General features: G+C 34.6%; 3 protein-coding genes across 4 annotated transcripts; all 3 read right to left on the bottom strand.

Annotated features, from left to right (window-relative positions):
• Positions 1–6,586: 6,586 nt before the first annotated feature.
• On the bottom strand, positions 6,587–12,620 carry LOC106445888 (LEAF RUST 10 DISEASE-RESISTANCE LOCUS RECEPTOR-LIKE PROTEIN KINASE-like 1.3). Of its 2 annotated transcripts, XM_013887531.3 has the most exons (7): positions 11,614–12,620; positions 11,493–11,516; positions 11,145–11,168; positions 10,785–10,808; positions 10,349–10,678; positions 9,962–10,267; positions 6,587–7,498 (listed from the first exon to the last, which is right to left on the bottom strand). In XM_013887531.3, exons 1-7 carry the CDS (start codon positions 12,377–12,379, stop codon positions 6,873–6,875), a joined length of 2,100 nt encoding a protein of 699 aa, XP_013742985.2. In that variant the 5' UTR covers positions 12,380–12,620; the 3' UTR covers positions 6,587–6,872. The 2 variants fall into 2 exon arrangements, with proteins under 2 accessions (XP_013742985.2, XP_022573761.2); XM_022718040.2 differs by lacking the exon at positions 11,145–11,168.
• Positions 12,609–14,330, bottom strand: LOC125607890 (LEAF RUST 10 DISEASE-RESISTANCE LOCUS RECEPTOR-LIKE PROTEIN KINASE-like 1.3). The gene is made up of 2 exons (XM_048777396.1): positions 13,317–14,330; positions 12,609–13,244 (listed from the first exon to the last, which is right to left on the bottom strand). The coding sequence occupies exons 1-2, from the start codon at positions 14,071–14,073 to the stop codon at positions 13,174–13,176; spliced, it is 828 nt and encodes a 275-aa protein (XP_048633353.1). The 5' UTR covers positions 14,074–14,330; the 3' UTR covers positions 12,609–13,173.
• A 3,144-nt stretch (positions 14,331–17,474) lies between these two features.
• Positions 17,475–19,807, bottom strand: LOC106445886 (putative glutamine amidotransferase GAT1_2.1). Its single transcript, XM_013887528.3, has 5 exons — positions 19,607–19,807; positions 19,152–19,465; positions 18,653–19,069; positions 18,345–18,554; positions 17,475–17,859 (listed from the first exon to the last, which is right to left on the bottom strand). Exons 1-5 carry the CDS (start codon positions 19,689–19,691, stop codon positions 17,602–17,604), a joined length of 1,284 nt encoding a protein of 427 aa, XP_013742982.2. The 5' UTR covers positions 19,692–19,807; the 3' UTR covers positions 17,475–17,601.
• Positions 19,808–20,442: the final 635 nt, after the last annotated feature.

The following is a 20,442-nucleotide window of genomic DNA, read 5'->3' as shown; positions in this document are numbered from 1 at the left end:
TTTAGTACGATATGTCATCATAATAATTGCCAATTGCAAGTCGGGTGTAAAATTAATATTTAAATACAAGATATTTATTTAGAATGATTTTGAAAATCATATATCATAAAATACAATTGAACAAGGATCCGTTAATCTGACTTCTTCTAGGGATAACATGTCTGATAGGGATAATAAACTAGGTTGATCAAAAAAAAAAAGGGGATAATAAACTAGCCTATTGGAGAGGAAAGATGGTACAATGGAAACGAGTTTGTAAAACGGGTGCTTTGTCCGAGTTCAAGAGATGAGAAAAACTATTGATCAAGCTGTTCATGATAGTAGGGTCTCGACTAGGGGTGTTCAATTCGGATATCGGTTCGTTTTTTTTTTGGTTTTCGGTTAGTAAAATATAACTACCATTCTAAATCCATATTTACTTCGGTTCGATTCGGTTTATATACCGTCGGTTTTCGGTTTATTCGGTTTTATACCAAAAAACATAATTATTTAGTTTGGGATCATATTATATGAATTTTAGAGTCATATTGTCAACACAGTCGTTTATTAAAAATATATTACATGTTCAAATAAATGAACAAAAAAATAAAAATGTTTCTACTATCAAATAAAATAATCAAATCTATAACTAAAATCAAAGTTTGAAATTTTAAAAATAAAAATATGAAACAAAAGAGAAACATGAAAGAAAAGTTTTTCTACTCTTCCATATTTAGTGTTTATTAAAGTCATATTTTTTTCAATTGAACGCGAAACTCTGTTTGTTTACAGATAAGAAAAAAGTTGTGAAAATTTTCCATTAATTATTGTCCATCAAATTTATAATTTTTATATTAATTTAGTGAAGACTAAAATAAAGCAAAAATATCAAAAGGAAACTTAGAAAATAAAATGTTTGAATTGCAATATATTGTTATTTAATTATATTTCAAGTGTTTTACAAATTAAAGTTCTTTATTACTATAAAATTATGGTAATAGTTATTAACACAAATTTAACTTATGTAACAAATAGATTTTCATGTATTGTTATAAAATATATACATATTTACATGTTTTTACTTTTAATCGGTTTTGTTCGGTTTATTCGGTTTAATCAGTTATATACCAAACCATATCCAAATCCTATGGTTTTTATAAAATTATATCCATTCGGTTTATATGGTATATACTAAAACCAAACCATATTGTCTATTTCGGTTCGGTTCGGTTCGATACGGTTCGGTTTTACCATATTGAACAGCTCTAGTCTCGACATAGCATATTCACTTCCTGCGCAAAGAGGTCAACAGAGTTTATAGAAAAAATAGATCTTATTTCGAATCTGCGTAAGAGCTTTGTGATCATTACAAAAGACTATAAAAATTTCGGTCGCAAGAACTGTCGGCAAGTTACCTTGTTCTAGCCACCTAAAACCTTAAACCTAATTGAGTCGCAGCTCGATAATAAAAGACGAGGAAGAAACGTAAAAGGTTCTGATTGATTTTGGACTAATCCTTATGAAAGGCTGCCTACGTACCCCTTTCGAGGATAAAACCAAACGTAATTCAATTAAAAGAGTGGAACAAGAGATCGAACTCTCTGTGCGAGTTCGTCTAGTAATTGAGTGCATGATATAGGAACTGAGCATGTCGAGTAGAATGCCTAAAATTCCTAAATGCTGATAGTTTTATGAATCTAAAAAGCATCATTTTTGCGCTTCTTGCCTTGCCTCGCCTTATATATGCCTCTAAGGTCGAGTCTTTCCTTTTCTGCCCTTGATCCGAATTTATCTCCTCGCGGAAATATTCCAGTTTTCTCGATCTTCATGATTATCCTTTGAAACTTGACTTTTATCTTCTTTCGCGAATATTTTATAGACCATCATAGTAACTTGGGTTCATTCTCGTCTAAAATTGGAAGTGGGCTTTTGCCGCGTTTTAGACCTTTTCGGACCGTTTTTCGACTAAAACGTTTTTAAGATTTCTTTCGGAGAAATTACCTTTCGTACGACGTCGGTTTTACGAGGAAGTGGAAACCAATCATATAGTTGAGATAACCATGGTATTAAGTTCACCGTTATCATTTTATACGATAGATTCGGATTCGTACGAGAAACAAGACATTGCTAATTTTATCGTAAACTTTCAACAGTAACTCCGATCGAGATGAAAAAAGAAACAATTTGATTGAGACCCGAAAAGGGGAGTTCCGGAGGCGAGAATGCATGGTGTGGGACTGATCCAAGTCGTCTGATTGCAAATTGAACGAGATTGATTCAACTCGCCATTAGGCGAGTTGGATTGGTCGATGGCGAGTTGGATATGGTTAATCCATCTCGCCCAATGACGAGTTGGATTGGTTGATCCAACTCGCCATTGGGCGAGTTAGAAGTGGTCCATCCAACTCGCCCAATGATTGGTCGATCCAACTCGCCATTGGGAGAGTTGGACGTGGCTTATCCAACTTGCCCAATGGCGAGTCAGACGATGCTGGTTTAGTTGTTTCGATGCTCGGGAATCGTCTGTTCGAGAGATTGAATTATTTTTTTCGGAGGAGCTTGTCGTGTAATACTTTTAAAAGTACGAAATTTTAGTTTTTCGTACTCTTATTTTCTTTTTAGCAAAGCTTCTCGGGAACTTTTCGATATTGATTTTGTCGTTACCGATCCTTCACAGAGCATAGTGAAGTAAAACACTTCTTCCCAGAGATAAATCTACGCGAACCATTGGTCCTAATTTTTTTGATCACAAATCAAGCGATTTAACATCCAAACAGAAACACAATTTTGGCTGCGAATATCCGCAAACAAACGAAAATGTTTCACCGACGTAGGATTAAGCCTAAACCATTGTGCCACCGCAAAACATATCCAACCCGCAAACATTTCAAGCACGAAATGCGGTATACGAAAGAAAAAAGAACCTTCAGCATCGCGAGACATCGGAAACTCCTGAAGAAGCCATTTTCGATAAAATGACTTCCTCGATGAAATTGTCGTCTTGGAAGACCAAACTGTCATACGCACTAACACCCTCTAAAACACTTATCCTTCGCGAAAATTTAAAAACAGTAATATCTACCATTATGTTTATTGCTGATCACAATAAACTCGTAACGTCCTCAACATACTAAGCCGTCTCATAGAGATAGCTCTTAGACATCCGACACAAAGATAATTAGCGCTAAAAAGAAATCCAAAATTTTGGTCAACACTTCTAAACGAATTCAAAATTATCTTTGGAGAAATGCTCCGTTCCTAGTCGATGCAAGTCATATAAGCCGAGAACTTATCGCAGACTTCAATATTGAGACAAAATCAGGTCAAAAACGATACAGGAAGCTTAAGCCGAAGTAGTCATCACACCCCCTAAACCTTTATTAGGCCTAGGTCTTGCCCTAAACACAGCACAGTGATCTCAAACATCTGAAGGCATAGTATCCAACCGATAAGAGATCCCAAAATATGTATCTTCGTTTGTATACCAACGTTCATGAAATTTCGGGAAATCAAATTTTTCGAACATTCTCATCTAAGACGAACATGGAATATGACGATCCAGAAAAGAGATAGATGTGAGATGACAACTCATAATCTCCACTCTACATTAACACGAATACTCATATGCTCTTAAAATGCAATTCATTAAAAAGAAGCCGCAACGCGACAGAGATTCAAAGTCACCTGCAGCCAGTCCTAAAAATATAAATACGGCCACACTTGGCCAGAGAAACAGCCAACAAGGCTCGTTTTGAGGCCGGAAATGTCTAATATAAAATGCCATCGGCAGCAACGTATCCGATAATCTCTACACGACACACAATTAGACCGTAAAGGTCTCACTGGAAAATAGGTCGTAAGAATCTTAACTACAAAACAAACTATGAAAGACTTGATCCCTTCGACAAGGGTACGTAGGCAGCCTTTACAAGGTGCAGCCCCAATCTTATCGCATTCCATTATCATAGGAATATGATGATGATAATATTCTCCGCAATAAAATAATCGAAAACTCTTTCAAATAAAAACGAAAAGTATCGATGGCCGTAGATTTCGATTAAAAACATCACTCGCCCGCAAAAATCATGTTCGAAACTTGCAAGCTGGAGGGCTAACTGTTGGGGTCAAAAACAGTAATCTCAAAATCAACGTCCAAGATTGGATCTCTTAAGGAAACTTTCTAGAAATAATTTCAGAAAAAATCTAAGTAGAAAACTATCGAATAACGACCGTATCAGCATGTGGACAACTTTGAGTTGGATCGACCTTGTCCAACTCGCATGATACTGAGTTAGATGAACTACATCCAACTCACCATCAACCTCGTCTAATTCGCCATCAGCGTGATAGCGAGTTTGATCAACCCTGTTCGACTCGCCATCAGGCAACCTGGACCAGTCCCGATTAACCCGCTCTTAGCTTCTCCTTCGGGCCTTCATCGAGCTGTCTCTTGTTTCATCTCGATTAGAGTTACCATTAAAACTTTACCATAAAATTATTCAAGACTTGTTTTCTCGTATTCGAATCGATCGTATAAAACGATAACGGCCAACTTAAGACCATAAGTTATCTCGGCTATACTATTGGTTTGAATTATTTTATAAAATTTACGTCGTTATAAAAGTGAGAAAACACTTAAGTCGAAAAACGGCCTGAAAAGGATCTAAAACGCGGCCAAAACCCACTTACGATTGTAGGAGAAAACGAGCCCACATTTCTGTTAGGAGATTTATGTGTAGGATCTTTGTGAGTACTACTGAAAAATAGAAGAATGGTTTGATAGAGTAAGAATCGAGACTAAAGAGATGTTTTAATTTATTGATAATTTGAGCAAAAACTACAATGTTTGGAGTATAAACCCTACTTCTACCGTCTAATTCTATTTTCTTAGTCTCTAAAAGTCGATCCCTTGTTCTATGGTTTAGGTTCCCCTTATATAGTCTTGGAGAGGTCGGTTAGATAGGTTAAACTCTTCCATGTTCAGAAATATGGAAGAATCCCTTTAAGTAGAAAACTTCCATTTTACCCGGAGGCTGACTGGGAGTAGGGGCCAGAGCCAGGTTCTGTTTTCGCAGGAACCTGGAGGCCGGTGTCCTGCCCGTGGCCTGGAAAATAATTATACCGGAGTATTTTTCTTCAAAAGTTACTATAACGGTTTATCAAATATTTGCGAAAGAAAATAAATGTTAAAGTTTCAAAGGATAAACTCGAATCAAGGGCATAAAAGGAAAGACATCCATCCTTGGAGGCGTAAATAAGGGGAGCCAAGGCAAGAAGCACAACGACGATTGTTTATAGACTCTTAGAACTTCCTGCACTTAGAAATTTTAGGCATTATACTCGACATGCGCAGTTCCTATGTCCTGCACTCAATTACTAGACGAACTCGCACATGCAGTTCGATCTCTTGTTCCATTCTTTTAATTGAACTACGTTCGAATTGATCCTTGAAAGGGGTACGTAAGCAACTTTTCACAAGGTTCAGTCCCAAAATCAACAAAACATTTTTCGTATCTTTTTCATTTGTTGTTATCGAGCTGTGAGGTTTAAGGTTTTTGCTGGCTAGAACTAGAGAACTCGCTGACAGCTATTGCGGCCGAAGCTTTTATAATTTTTTTGTAATAATCGCAATGCTCTTACGCGGATTCGAAATAAAGATCTATTTTCTCTGTAAATTCGTTTTATTATCTTTTCATATTTTCCGTATTTATTTGGTCACTTGTCGTTGGCTCTCGCAGAAAATTCAGGACCTCATTGAAAGTTAAAATTTCCTGGCTTTCCTTCGATTACGGATCGACGGTGCAAATTTCGGTTCCACAAAATTTATAAAAGATTCCTTTTAACTATGGAGTGTTTCCAATGTCTTCAATGATTCAATCTTCTTGAATATGAAATATTAGTCCCGAGACTTCCAAATGATTATAACTTCAGTTATTTGTCGTGGATGATGTAGTCTATATTTGGAAAAATAAAATAATAAATTTATAAGAACAAAAGTGGAAATCAACATCAACTAAGTATAACTAACTCTGTACTACTTAGTCTAGTGAAGTACAACCGAATACAACTAAGTAAAACTACATTGATATACTGAGTTCTAGTCAGATAATTAATATTTAATATTATAATTTTGAAATTTCGAAAATTTGATATTTTTTTTAAATAATAATAATATCAGAAAATAAAAAATGGTAAAATAAAATATTCATGTTTCATTTAAACCATTGGAGCATAAGAGATTTAAGAGGCACATAAGAAATTACTATACATGCAAAGAAGGAGATGTCTCATTTTAATTAGACTATAGTTTTGTCAGCTCGTTAAAAAAAACTAATTTTCTTAAAAATTATATTTTCAAAACTTCTCACATATTGAAACAATGAGTATATCATAGAAGTATAAGAGGGTGTATTGAATCTCAGATTTGAAATGAATTGATTTATAATGAATTTTGAGATGATTGATTGTAGGTGAATCTAAACATATGGTGTAATTTTTGTTAAACAATTCTAAAATCTCATTTAAAACTATGAGATTTAGATTTTTACTTTCATAACTAAGAAACTCGTATCAAACACTCTATCAACACTTAAATTACTCTAAAATATTTAACTTAAATTTTGTTCAATAAAAGTAAATTTTAGAGTGTTTTATGAAATGACAAATTCCATAACACTCGAATTTATTTGTCATTTTGATACAAATGAGATCAAACTACTAGTTGAAGACATCCTTTTAGTCTTTCTGTGAAAATATCAAAATACCCCAGAAAAAAAGTCAAAAATTCAGACGTCAGGTAAAATAAAAGTGAAACGGTGAAATTCACAATGGTTATATATACTTACACCGAACCCTCGTTGAGGGGAGAGTCCAAAGTCTCTCCTACTACACTCTCAAAACGAACTCGACGTCGTATTCGAACTACTTGTCTCTTTCTCAGTTACCGGCGATAACGGCGGAGGAACTCCGTGCCTTAGCAACACAACGTCTTCTCCTCCGCTCACATCAATGTCCACCACCTCCGGAAAATCTCGCATCCCTTCCTTCTGAATCCCCTTCAAAACCTCGACGATCTCATCCATCGACGGCCGGACGTCCCTCTCCTGTTGCAAACACCGGAACGCCAGCTCAGCAACCGACATCATCATCCTCTTCACCGCAGGATCCCTCGCGAATCCGAGAGTCAGATCCGCAAGCTCGTGGACGGCGTCGTTTTGGATTTTGGAGATGGCCATGTTCGCGAGGTTGATATCGTGTCGATGCCGAGTGGTATCGACTGCTTCTTTGGACGAGATCAGCTCCGAGAGGACGACTCCGAAGCTGTAAACGTCGCTCTTCTCGTTGAGACGGTAACATTGGTAATACTCGGGATCAACATATCCCGGAGTTCCTTGCGGCGCGGTGGAGATATGAGTTTGATCCGTCGAAAACAACCGTGAGAGACCAAAGTCAGCTACTTTCACTTGGTAGTTGCTATCTAGAAGAATGTTTGTAGTCTTCACATCTCTGTGTATGATTCCTGAAAGCATGTTGTTACGGACCAGGTCAACATTTATTTTTACTTGAATAAAAATTTTACATCCTTAATATTTTCTAGTTTTAGATAATTTTGCTGAATTTTTTTTATATATAAATTTATGAATAATTTTCTTATAAATCTAATAATGAAACAAAATATCTACATAAAAAGTATTTTACGTAAATCATCTAGTAAGTCTAATTTTTTTCATCCAATAAAACACACATATATAAATATTAATGGAATGAAAATGATAGAGAGTATAATAATGACTAAGGAAATTATCGAATAATCTACTGATATAGTACTGCAAACTAGTTATGTCCCTCACCTTGTGCCAACTAATATATATATATATATATATATATATATATTAATATGTTTATTTAAAATATAATCATTTGTTAATATAATAATTTGCTAATATAATCATTTGTTAATATGTTTATTGCTAAAATTTATTTTTAGTTTTTTCAATATCTCTAAATATATGCAGTAAAAATGTGATTGTATTTTATAAATTATATTATATAAGTAAAATATAATTTATTTATTTTCATGTAATTGTAAGATATTATAGTAAACTAAATATATAAAAAACAAAAAAAACATTTCAATAATAATAATAATAAATTATTTTTTTGTCAATTAAACCTATATACCTTTATGTTACTTAATTTTTTTGTCAATTAAACCTATATACCTTTATGTTACTTAATTATTTTGTGTAATCATCTAAGAAAATATATAGATATATATAAAAAATTCAATTACTTTGAAAATATATATTTGTATTGTGTAAAATTATGTTTTAAAAGAAAAACATTTATTTTTCTAATATCAAGATCATTTGTGTGAACTTTTGTTTTTATGAAATCACATTATATTTTTTTTTGAAACACTAAATCACATTATATATAAATATATTTTTTTCATCTAAGAAGATATAGATAAAAAAATATTTTATTACTTCAAAAGTATATTTTTTGTTACTTAAAGATATCTTTTAAATGAAATATTACTATTTTGTGAACTTTCCTTTTTTTTATGAAATTATATTATATATACATATATATTTCGCTTTAAAATTATTTTTTAAACTTTATAAATGTTTCCTTTTTATTTATATTGTTATTTGAAAAATTTAAAAAAGTAAATATTAATATTTAAATGTACTTTTTTATTTCATTAAGAGTATCATAGTAATCAACCATCGTGAGAGTTAATGTGAGCGCGACACCTAAGAAACTGACTTCTCAAATAATATTATAGATATATATATATATATATATTAATATAACAATTTTTAATAATGTTTATTTTATTATAAAATATTGAAGTAGATTTAAATTTTAAATTAGTATGATAAGTTATAAAATTTCAATATTTATATTGGTAATCAATGTATTAAATTATTTTATTTGGTTTAATAGATTTATTTCTGTAATGTAGATTTTGGATCGAAATCTTTTCTATAGTAATAATCAAATTAAAAAACTTGGATTTTAAATTAAAAAAATATTGTATTTGGAATGAAAAAAAATGTAGTGCCACTGAAACTATTATAAACAATCACAAACCATAAAACATCAGCAAAATAAAAATAGTCTAAGAGTGTTTAATACGATAAAACCGAACCGAACCAAAATAGAGAAAATAGTTTGAATTTGGTGGCAGCGAATAAATCACTGGATGTTATTTTTAAGAAACTATAGTATATAGATATGATTTAGTTATATTAACTGATCCAACCGGATAAATCAATTAATTAAAATATATTATTATACATATATAAATTGTATAATAATTTGTATTTTTTAAGTACTGCTAATAAGAATCAGAGAAATTTGCTATAATACTAGGCATTAAAATCATAATAAATATAAGATAAACATAATTATGATATTATCGATAGATACTTTTAATAACAATTACTGATATTCATTTATTAGTTAATTATCCTAAATATCATGATTATTATATATTAAATATATATTTTAAGATAATAGTATATATCAGTAGAATATGTTACTGTTTATTAATTATTTTAAATGTCATGATAAATATATAATAAAATAAAGTTTTAAATAATAATATTAGTTAAACTAATGATTTATCCTAAAATCATGGAAAAGATGGTAAATAAAGTATTATCAAATAAACCTATGTTGGAAAATAAATAAAGTATTATCAAATAATTTACTGATTAATACTGCAAATGGAATTATTAATCTAATATTTTAATTTTTTTAGTATGAAACAAATATAGAAATTGGTGTTATTTTTTTACCAAAAAGAAAAGAAATTGGTTTTTATTTATTAATGCTACGGGAATTCAGACACGAGAATGGACTGTGGAGTAGTCGCACTCATTATCCCCATCTAAGCCGGCACTAAATACTATTTCATCAATTTTTCAGGAATCTCATGTGTTCCTGTTTGTTAGTTCAATTTGTGTGTTACCTGAGGCATGGAGAAAGGACAATGCCTTAGCGGTTTGAATGGCGATGCTGAGTCTTGCAGGCCAGCAAATAGGACGAGACTGTGCTTGGTCTCCATGGAGATGATCAGCGAGTGTGCCATTAGAAATGTATTCATACACTAAGAGTAGCTCTCTGCTATGTCTTGTCGTGCATCCGTATAGAATCACTAGGTTCGGGTGTTTCAAAGTCCTCAATATATCGATCTCGTTCTTGAATTGCTCCACTCGTCTCAATGATCTCTCGAAGAGTCGTTTTACAGCTACTGCTCGTCCGTCCTTTAGTATGCCTTCACGAATTTTTCTTTAAGCTTTTAAAACACAAGTTTGAAGGTTTTTATTTGGTATGTAATTAGAGTTTTGGTTCTTACCGTAGTAGACAGTACCAAATCCTCCATCTCCAAGCTCTCTTGAGAAGTTCGCGGTGGCTTCCTCGAGTTCTTCGTAGCTGAAGACTTGAACTCCGAAGTAGACGCTTCCATTTGCAAGGTTGGAGATTGAGGGCATGAGAGAGTGGTTGCTTCCGGAGATTGTTGTGGAAGTTGGAGTGTTGGACATTGTATTACTGCTTGAATAAGGAGATGTTGTTGAAATGCCTTTGCTTATGTTTTGAGCTGCCAATCTTTTTCTTCTCCAGATGATACAGAGCACAGCTACTGCTAAAAGAATGGCACCGAAGAACCCGCCAGCGAATCCGATTCCTAGAGAGGAGCAAGAAGACAAGGGCTTTGTTAGGTTGCCTCAAGAACCCACAAGGTATGTTTTACTGGAATTAGATTCTTCGAAAGTAAAAGAACAGTAATCTACCTAGTTTCTGTTTTTTGGTGAGTTCTGCATCAAAAAATACCATGAGAAATATGTTAGTTCAAACTGACGACAGAACTCGAAATCATCGTATATAAAACGAGGTTTGCACTCAAGGGAGTTTCTCTGAATGGTCACTAGAAAAGGAATGTAATAAATCAAGTTCATGTTAGCTATTTACTAGTTCCAGTTAAAAGGTGAGGTTGGTAGATGGGGTAATATACTAGTATGCAGTGGTTAAGGAAGGAATGAGATCTGGATTTTGTGGAAGAAGATTAACACTTACTTTCATACCGAACTAATATTTAGATTAACTGAAATAGTGAATTTAGATTCCTTGGAAGGAAAAGAATAGTCACCTACCTGATTTCTTTGATTGGGTGAGTTCTGCATCAACAAATACCATGAGACATGTGTTAGTTCAAACTCAAGACAGAGCTTACAATTATATTTAAAACAAGCCTTGAAACTCTAGGGAGTTTCTCTCATCGGTCACCATAAAAGGAACATAACAAATTATATCTATGTCAGCAAGGGAGTTCCAGTGAAAAGGTAAGGTTGTGAAGTGGGTATCATGCAGTTGTTAAGGAAGGAATGAGATGTGGATCTTGTGGAAGAAGATTAGGACATTATATTCAAACTTTCGGAGATACAGATTAACTAAAATAGTGAATTTAGATTCCTAGAAAGGAAAAGAATAGACACACCTACCTGATTTTGTAGGTCTGTAGGGACCTGCATGAACAAATACCATGAGAAAAAAAGCCAGTTTAAACTCAAGACAAAAAAAAACTTCTGAGGGATGAAAGAGATTAGAAAAGCAGATTTATACATGTACGCTTGTGAGGCCCGTCCACACAGTAGCAAACGAATGCTCTCGAGCTATCATTATAACCACAAGAACCCTGCGATTGTTTGCATTCCCAACATTCAGTGGTAAACATAACCTCGAAACCATCCTTAAGAGCCTTCTCTATAGCTTCCAGAGTCGGGTTTCCGTCTTCAATACTCAAGGCATATCGAGATACAGGAATACTGACATTGTTTTCACACGATGCGCTTGAATTTTCTAAGATAGCTCTATCCCAGGAACGTAAAGCGGACGAGACAAAGTAACTACGCCTACCATTGTCATTCCCACAGTCCAGCTTTCTAATGTTAAAACCGGGGGGAACATCTACCCTTGGAGCAGAGCAGTTGTAATAAAATATTGACAGCATAGTGTCCGGAGAAAATGGAAGGACATACTGGTTGATATCTACATTTTCAGGGTGTCGGGGACAAAGATTGCTTTGATAATCCTTTATGGCAAGTCTTATGCTGTAACCCTTGTTCTCAAGGATTTGGAACTTAACGGAGGATCTACTAAACTCTGCTAATTCTCCGCTGCAGTTGAGCTCGAAATCCGGGTGGCCACACTCTTTTCTCTCAGGTATCCAAAAGGGATAACTGAGATTTCTCTGATTGGCGCATGTAAACGGTGGATAGCATTTTTTGTGATGCTCATCAACTGACAAAGCAAAAGAGGGAATCACAAAGAGCATCCATATGGTTGCATAGGACCAAGATTTTGTCAGAGACTGATAAAGATTTATCATGGTCCTCTCGTCTGTTTTTTTTCTTGAAGATGAACACGAGGCAGAAGAAGAAGAAGAAGAAGTAGTTTTAGAAGAATAGGAACATAGTTTTTTTGTCGAAGTCTTGGTTTCTTTATCTGGAAATCTATTACCAAACGGAAATTTCCTTGTAATTAGGCGTGTTAGGATGACTTAGTCTTCGAATGGACTGGTGGACAGTCAGGATATTATATTATTTTTAAAGATTTTATTTTGAATGGTTGCTATTAATATATCAGTTTTTAACTTTTTATTAGTATTTATTTGTTTTGTTTTTTTGTAAGACGACTTAAAACGTAAGTGCCGGTACAAAAAGTTTACTAAGAAAAGTCAGCAAGAGTAGAAATGGGGCTAGAAAAAGAAAGAAGAGTGGAACAAGACTATGACTCTTTAGCCATTTACCATGGAAAACTGAACGATGTTTATGAAGTAGAAGAAGGGACTGTGATAAAGAAAGGGGATGTTTCATTGTAATGAAGACGTCCATAAGTTGAAAATGACTTGATTGAAACCGTGTATACCAAGTTGCTAGAGACAGATCAAGACTTTAAAGCCACTCAAGTTTCTACCTTCTATCTTGAGCTCACTAGGATATAAGGTATGTCTTAGAAGTGACACATCCAACATAGGAAAACCGAAAGAAAAGATATTTGTGACATGTGATTAGTATGAGCCGTGATTCTTGAATTTCTTGGTGATTAGTATCTTGTAAATGTTTGTTGATTTACTTATTGTGCAACATAGGTTTATAGTTGCATTATGTGTCATAGTGGAACTTAGGAAGCTGCAAGTCGACTTATGAACGAGCTATTATTTTCTGTTTTAGTCTGGTTGCATCGTTGCAATGCTGCATAAATTTGGCAAGGGGAAAAACTAAGATGATATGCATAATAAACTTGCTAATAGTTCAGAAACATACCAGATGGAATCATTCGATTGCATTTGATTTTGGATGGAGAGTTTCTCCTGCAGCAAACAGGAGTGCCAACATCGTAGCCGCAGACTCCACCAGTGGATTTACATTCTTGACACGGTCTCCCATCAATCATCAGTTTCACCTCAAATCCCTTTCGGAGAACACTTTGTAAACGGGACAAGTTCAGAGTTTTCATCTCTGGAGCATAACTTGTGGGAACAGTGATGTTGAAACTCGCAGAACACTTTTTATGATTTTCATTGCTCCGATGCATTGAGGCAATACCAATCTTTGGACATTTGAAATTTGCGGGGTTGGTAAGATGAGGTTCGCAGAGATAGTAAACAAAGAGGGTCGTGTACTCTGGCGAAAGCTGAAAGAGTTCATTAGTCAACGTTGTACCGGTTAATGTGGAATTGCAGAATGATACACCTAAAAAGTCTTGCCTCGCGAGCCCAAGGGTGTTAGTTGAGTTGTCTAAGAAAAGGACACTGTACATCTGACCTGAGAAAATAAAGTAAGTCTTGTTCGAGTTTTGGTGACAGTGAAGCCCCAAAGAAGGACGACCACAAGGTTCTGGTCGAGCCTCTCCCCAGAAAGGAAACCCCGCTGTTATATTCCCACAGTGAAACAGGTTATCACAAAACTTAAGGTCTGGTTGACTTAGAGCACAAGGAAGATGGTGAAAGTAGAACGAGAAGAATATCAAGATCAGATAAGAATTCGGGTTTGAGAAACCGAAGAGTATTGGAGAGAACATGACTGATTGATTGATATCTGAATTAAGTTGTCTTTTCTGGGGGGTTGGTTTGGTGTGAGCAGAGTAGATAAATGAGTAAACAAAGAAAATAGAAAAAGAATATCAACTAGATAATAAAAGCTCATATTAAAGAAAGAAAAAAAAATATCAAGTTGGGAAGGACTCAGTCAAGAATGAAAAAGGAGAGATATGCACTAGAGTTGGATAATTTATTAGTCAGACGTTTTTGTTAGTTGACTTAGACTTTTCTTCTTTTCTTTTGTTCCCTAACTAAAAGGAAACTGAAAATTTGGCTTCACTGTCGAGAATCTTATTGTCGTACCAGAAAAATAATTACAACCGCAACAGAAATATTGAAAAATGTTAGCGGAGCAAAATTTATTTATTATTCCAATAATATCTTTTTTTTTTTGAAATTGAAAACAATACAAAGACACATAAAAAATGAAATGTTCACTTTTATTTAAATTATTTTTTTAAAAACCATTCGTAAATCCTATGAAAGAAAAATATTGGACGGCATATGTAAAGCTCTGACTGTCCCACGCCCCCACACATCGGCATGTAGGTTCCATAATGGACAGTGCGTTAATATGTCCAAAGATTTGAAATAATTTTTTATTGACACTACAATTACCATATGACATTTTTTCGCGTTTTAGCTTTACTTGCACAATATCGGAAATCATTTACCGATAAATCACTCATTCTTCTAATATTCCAGCACAAACACGCTTAATCCTAGAGATTTAAAAGGATGTGTTACGGAAAAAAGTAAGTTCACTTTAGTGACATATATAGCCAAATCAGTTTTCTTAAGCCTTTCCATATACCACAACCGGGATGTTACAATTCACCATATCTCAAAGAACGCAACATCCTCGTTGCGTCCCAAGATCTTTACCTATGTTAGTGTGAGCCTTGACTGATACCACTTGTAACGCCCTGATCGCACGCCCGCTCAGTCGTATCGTGATCTTCATCTCATTTGATGGACGGTGCGTTAATTTGTTCGAAGGCTCAAAATCATTGTTTACCTACCCTGCAATCACTATATCACCTTTCATCGTGTTTTGGTCTCACTCGCACGATATTAAGAATCACTTTCCGATAGGTCACACATTGTTCCATATTCCATCTCTAGTCCACTTAACTCTGGAATTTTAAATCTTTTCATACTCTGTCTCAAGTACACTTCACTCTGGAATTTTAAATAGATGAATGACATAAAAAGTAAATGCACTAGTAACTAGATAACCAAAATCAATTTTTTTAAATGTCTTCATATACCACAACCAAGATGTTACAACATAATTAGCAAACGTAGGCAGCAGCAATAAGTTGTGGTGTTAGTGTAAGAGGTGGAGGTTATAGTTTGGAGGGCTTTGGGTAGCAGCAATAAATTCCGATCTTTGGCTTGTGAATGAATGGTGACAAGGGAACGACGAGGAATAATGCATTCCCTAACGTTCCAAAAAAATATCACCATTCACGAGGAATAATTTTTTCTATTCTCTAACGTTCCTAAAAAATATCACCATTCACGAGGAATAAATTTTTCTTCTCATTCTCTACCATTCTTTTTTTTTGTAGAGAAATAAAGAATAAAAGTATTCCTTGTTAAAATTTGAGACGAAACAACCATTCTTTTTCATTCTTGCAATTTTATCCCTTTACGTTTATATTCTATTCGTTTTTCTTGTTTCTAGAATAATCACCTTTAAAGTCTTGATGGATTGAGTTTTTTCTTAAATAGAGAGTAGAATCTCTCAGGGAAGAAACGTCTTTGAACCTTTTTTTACCCTTTTCTTTTTTCCTTTTCTCATCCTTTTTCATTCTTTATTTTTGTTTTTGGTGAAAGATCCTTCAAAATACCCTGTTGCAAAATGTTCTTAATCCCATAATTCATTTTTTGAATATCAAGAAGTACGGGGTCGATTGTCGATTGTCGAAGCCCGTAATCCTCCCTATTTCTAAAATCACATTATGTTATAACTTAATCCCATAATTCATGATAAATGGGCAGTGTCACAAAAAGTTTAAAACGTCATTGTATTTGCATTACTAGTAAATTACTAAACCAAGTTTGTTGGCGAATAACAAAGTCGCCTTATTTCTGAAAGCATGCTCTGCCTTTCATGTAAACATTCACATATCCTTGAAGCATTCATTAACATTACCACGAAGCCTTTGCTCCAAGACTTCTCCACAGATATTCCCAATCAAATGATAAAAGGCCATAAGCTTTGAGAGTTGCTCTATGTTTATCTTGTTCATCATGTTACCTATGTTAGTGTGAGCCTTGACTGATACCACTTGTAATGTCCTGATCGCACGCCCGCTCAGTCGTATCGTGATCTTCATCTCATTCGATGGACGGTGCGTTAATTTGTTCGAAGGCTCAAAATCATTGTTTACTTACCCTGCAATCACTATATCACCTTTCATCGTGTTTTGGTCTCACTCGCACGATATTAAGAATCACTTTCCGATAGGTCACACATCCTTCCATATTCCATCTCTAGTCCACTTAACTCTGGAATTTTAAATCTTTTCATACTCTATCTCAAGTACACTTTACTCTGGAATTTTAAATAGATGAGTGACAGAAAAAGTAAATGCACTAGTAACTAGATAACCAAAATCAATTTTCTTAAATCTCTTCATATACCACAACCAAGATGTTACAACATAATTAGCAAACATAGGCAGCAGAAATAAGTTGTGGTGTTAGTGTAAGAGGTGGAGGTTATAGTTTGGAGGGCTTTGGGTAGAAGCAATAAATTCCGATCTTTGGCTTGTGAATGAATGGTGACAAAGGAACGACAAGGAATAATGTATTTCCTAACGTTCCAAAAAAATATCACCATTCACGAGGAATAAATTTTTCTATTTCCTAACGTTCCTAAAAAATATCACTATTCACGAGGAATAAATTTTTCTTCTCATTCTCTACCATTCTTTTTTTTTGTAGAGAAATAAAGAATAAAAGTATTCCTTGTTAAATTTGAGACGAAACAACCATTCATTTTTATTCCTGTAATTTTATTCCTTTACGTTCATATTCTATTCGTTTTTCTTGTTTCCAGAATGATCACCTTTAAAATCTTGATGGTTTGAGTTTTTTCTTAAATAGAGAGTAGAATTTCTCAGGGAAGAAACGTCTTTGAACCTTTTTTTACCCTTTTCTTTTTTCCTTTTCTCATCCTTTTTCATTTTTTATTTTTGTTTTTGGTGAAAGATCCTTCAAAATACCCTGTTGCAAAATGTTCTTAATCCCATAATTCATTTTTTAAATATCAAGAGGTATGGGGTCGATTGTCGATTGTCGAAGCCCGTAATCCTCCCTATTTCTGAAATCACATTATGTTATAACTTAATCCCATAATTCATGATAAATGGGCAGTGTCACAAAAAGTTTAAAACGTCATTGTATTTGCATTACTAGTAAATTACTAAGCCAAGTTTGTTGGCGAATAACAAAGTCCCCTTATTTCTGAAAGCATGCTCTGCCTTTCATGTAAACATTCACATATCCTTGAAGCATTCATTAACATTACCACGAAGCCTTTGCTCCAAGACTTCTCCACACATATTCCCAATCAAATGATAAAAGGCCATAAGCTCTGAGAGTTGCTCTATGTTCATCTTGTTCATCATGTTCCTTACTATCCTCCGCTTCTCCTCGTCTACTTTCAACTTTTTCATATATGATCCTCCGTTCCTCACCGTCGCTCCCATCTCCTTCAGCCTCGTCTCTTGCTCTGTGCTTAGCGCCGTGTTTGACTGCCACAGCCCACACCGTATACCAAAACATTACTTAACTCGGTAAAGGGAGAAACATCCTTACATTGATAACAAAAAATTGTCAAGAAAGAAAGAGTTATTGAGGTGGGACAAAGGCCCTGGACACTGATGATCAGCTCTCTCCTGTTTAGGTGGGACAAAGGCCCTGGACTTCTGCTTTGTTTTTTTTACCCACGTGCATGTTTGTGACAAACGCCAAAATCATAACCAGTTAAAGTGTTTGGAATTGCGGTATAAAACGAGCTGGCCCGATCCGGGATCCCGTTGGCTCATCACAACAACCATAGTCATTATCTAACCCCCACTGAAATGCATAGTCGTATTTTAAAAAGATAACTTTTACTATGTAACCCTTTAGGCCTACGAAAGGCCAAAGATGTATTATCTAAACCACTTTGCCTTTTGCATCAATATTTGACTCAACATGTACTTAAAGTTAAGCAGAGAGATTTAGCAATCTTTACCTCAAGAAACTCGGCGCCAACTTCGAGCTCTGATACTTTTGAAGGGTTCTTCCCAGTTGCTCCTCTAGTATACATATACCTCGCAAGTGAGAAACATCGAACAAGTATCTTTCTCTTACTCTCCATTTCTCCGTCAAGCACCAACGTCTTTGGAACGGACATTGAGCTATTCAACTTCTTCTGATACGCAATCACCGCCTTTGCAAATTCCTAAATCAAAATCATAAAAAACACCTTATAAAAAATCTCATTTCACAAGTTTCTTTTAATCACAATTAATGTATAAATTAATTTTCAAGAACACAAACCTGATATGCAGCAGGACAACCAGGATAATCAAACTCGTCAAGATCATTTGATCTCATTCTTTCAGGATGAAACTGCAAACCCATTATAAACTTCCCTTCTTCCGGATTATACGTATCCGGATCGTAGAAACCTTCCATCAATCCATCAGAAGCGAACGCCATTGGCACAAACCTCTGTGCCAACCTCTTGACACCTTGATGGTGGTAACTATTAACCAAAATCTCCATATTTTCTCCATCCAACGAATCTTTAAACCAAGAATGAAGTGGACTGTTCTCAACAATCCTCACAACATGTCTATGCTCATCATAATTATCGTAATCTATATGCTTCGTTCTACGTTCTTCCGGTAATTTATTCGTAAGCTCTTTCTCTAAATCAAGATAAAGAGTCCCACCACATGCAACATTCAAAATCTGCCAAAAATGTTATCATCCATCATTAACATTTTAATTCTAGAGAAAGCTACAAAAGACGAAACAGAGACATAGATATTACTTGTGATCCTCTGCAAATTCCTAAGTAAGGAATGTTCTGTTCGAGACAGAGCTTAGCAAGAGCTAACTCAATGGAATCTTTCTCTTTGTCAATGGATGTATCACTCGCATGTGTTTCTCTAATCTCCTGAAGCTCTTCCGGTGAAAGAGAAGAGATTTCAGATTCATAAAGAGAAGGATCAATATCTTCTCCTTCACAAAGAAGAACTCCATGGATTGGCTTGAAGCTCTCGAGCAACATGTGAACACCAGTGACTCGTGGAACAATCACTGGTACACATCCATAACGAACTATCAGATCAAGATGATATTCACCTGAAAATTAAAACTAACCATTATCACCCAATGAAACATTTACAGGGGAAAACAGAGAGGAACCTCGAAAACATACGTTCAGTTATTAAATCACAAAAACAGAACCATGCATGCAACAAAACAGAGAGGTTAGAGAAGAACCAACGAAGTCGACGAATTTGTTTTTACGAACGGTGCGTCTAGAGACCACGAGGACACGAGGGAGGACTTGAGAAAGATTCTCCATTTATCCCGAAGGGAAAAGAAAATTTGAGAGATTCAGGAGAAATTAGTTTTTTTTTTTTGGTGTAGATCCGATGTGACGTAAGAAGAAACAGAAAAGAGTTTGTTGTGACAAGAGAGAAACCGAAAACGTAAATTTATAGTGAAGAGAAAGGCTTTTTCATCATATTATTTTTATTTTTGTTTTATTACTATTATAAAGTTTAAAATATTACAGTATATACGGATTTGTTTTACGGATTTTTGTTAGTTTGTTTAATCCTGAAGGAATACATGAGGAAACAGGGTATTAAGAGGTGCTGACTAGCTGCTAGCTTGGGTATATATCTCAACTTTTAGAAAAGGAAAATCTATATTTAAGTTTGTCATAAATATATTTTTAGGCAAATTGATGAGTTCAATGGGATTGGAAATGAATATAATTCACATAAGTAGTGTCTGGTTAACAACTTCCTCAGATCAAATCTAAATTTTCTTGGGTGTCCCTATGAAATTAATTTCACGTGGTGTCCCACTTCACTAATAATGTCTCAGTGGTAATTATGGAACTCTCTTCCACAATTTTGTGCCACATAAAAGTATATACATTGTTGTTGGAACACTTCACGTAATATGATAGTTAATGTTTATAAGACCCTAATGGAAACACTAACGTAAGCACTGAAACACTAATATACAAAACACAGAACCAAAACCCGAATGGAAACTCTAACATGAAATCGAAACCTTAACCCGGATAGAAACACTAACATGTA

Source organism: Brassica napus, chromosome A4 (assembly GCF_020379485.1).
Source record: "Brassica napus cultivar Da-Ae chromosome A4, Da-Ae, whole genome shotgun sequence".
In the NCBI taxonomy this organism is placed as follows: domain Eukaryota; kingdom Viridiplantae; phylum Streptophyta; class Magnoliopsida; order Brassicales; family Brassicaceae; genus Brassica; species Brassica napus.
This window is presented reverse-complemented; position numbering and strand designations above follow the sequence as displayed.

Bases quoted from the DNA above. Each gene is read 5' to 3' on its own strand.
- LOC106445888 (XM_013887531.3), bottom strand. From the start codon at position 12,379: ATGATAAATCTTTATCAGTCTCTGACAAAATCTTGGTCCTATGCAACC. The intron at 10,809-11,144 runs GTAGGTGACTAT...TTTTTGATGCAG, and splicing joins CACCCAATCAAAGAAATCAG to AACTCACCAAAAAACAGAAA. The intron at 10,679-10,784 runs GTAGATTACTGT...GCTCCTCTCTAG, and splicing joins CACCAAAAAACAGAAACTAG to GAATCGGATTCGCTGGCGGG.
- LOC125607890 (XM_048777396.1), bottom strand. From the start codon at position 14,073: ATGTTCTCTCCAATACTCTTCGGTTTCTCAAACCCGAATTCTTATCTG. The intron at 13,245-13,316 runs GTATGTTTCTGA...AAATTTATGCAG, and splicing joins CAATCGAATGATTCCATCTG to CATTGCAACGATGCAACCAG.
- LOC106445886 (XM_013887528.3), bottom strand. From the start codon at position 19,691: ATGGAGAATCTTTCTCAAGTCCTCCCTCGTGTCCTCGTGGTCTCTAGA. The intron at 19,070-19,151 runs GTAATATCTATG...CATTTTTGGCAG, and splicing joins GAATTTGCAGAGGATCACAA to ATTTTGAATGTTGCATGTGG. The intron at 18,555-18,652 runs GTTTGTGTTCTT...ATTTTGATTTAG, and splicing joins GTTGTCCTGCTGCATATCAG to GAATTTGCAAAGGCGGTGAT.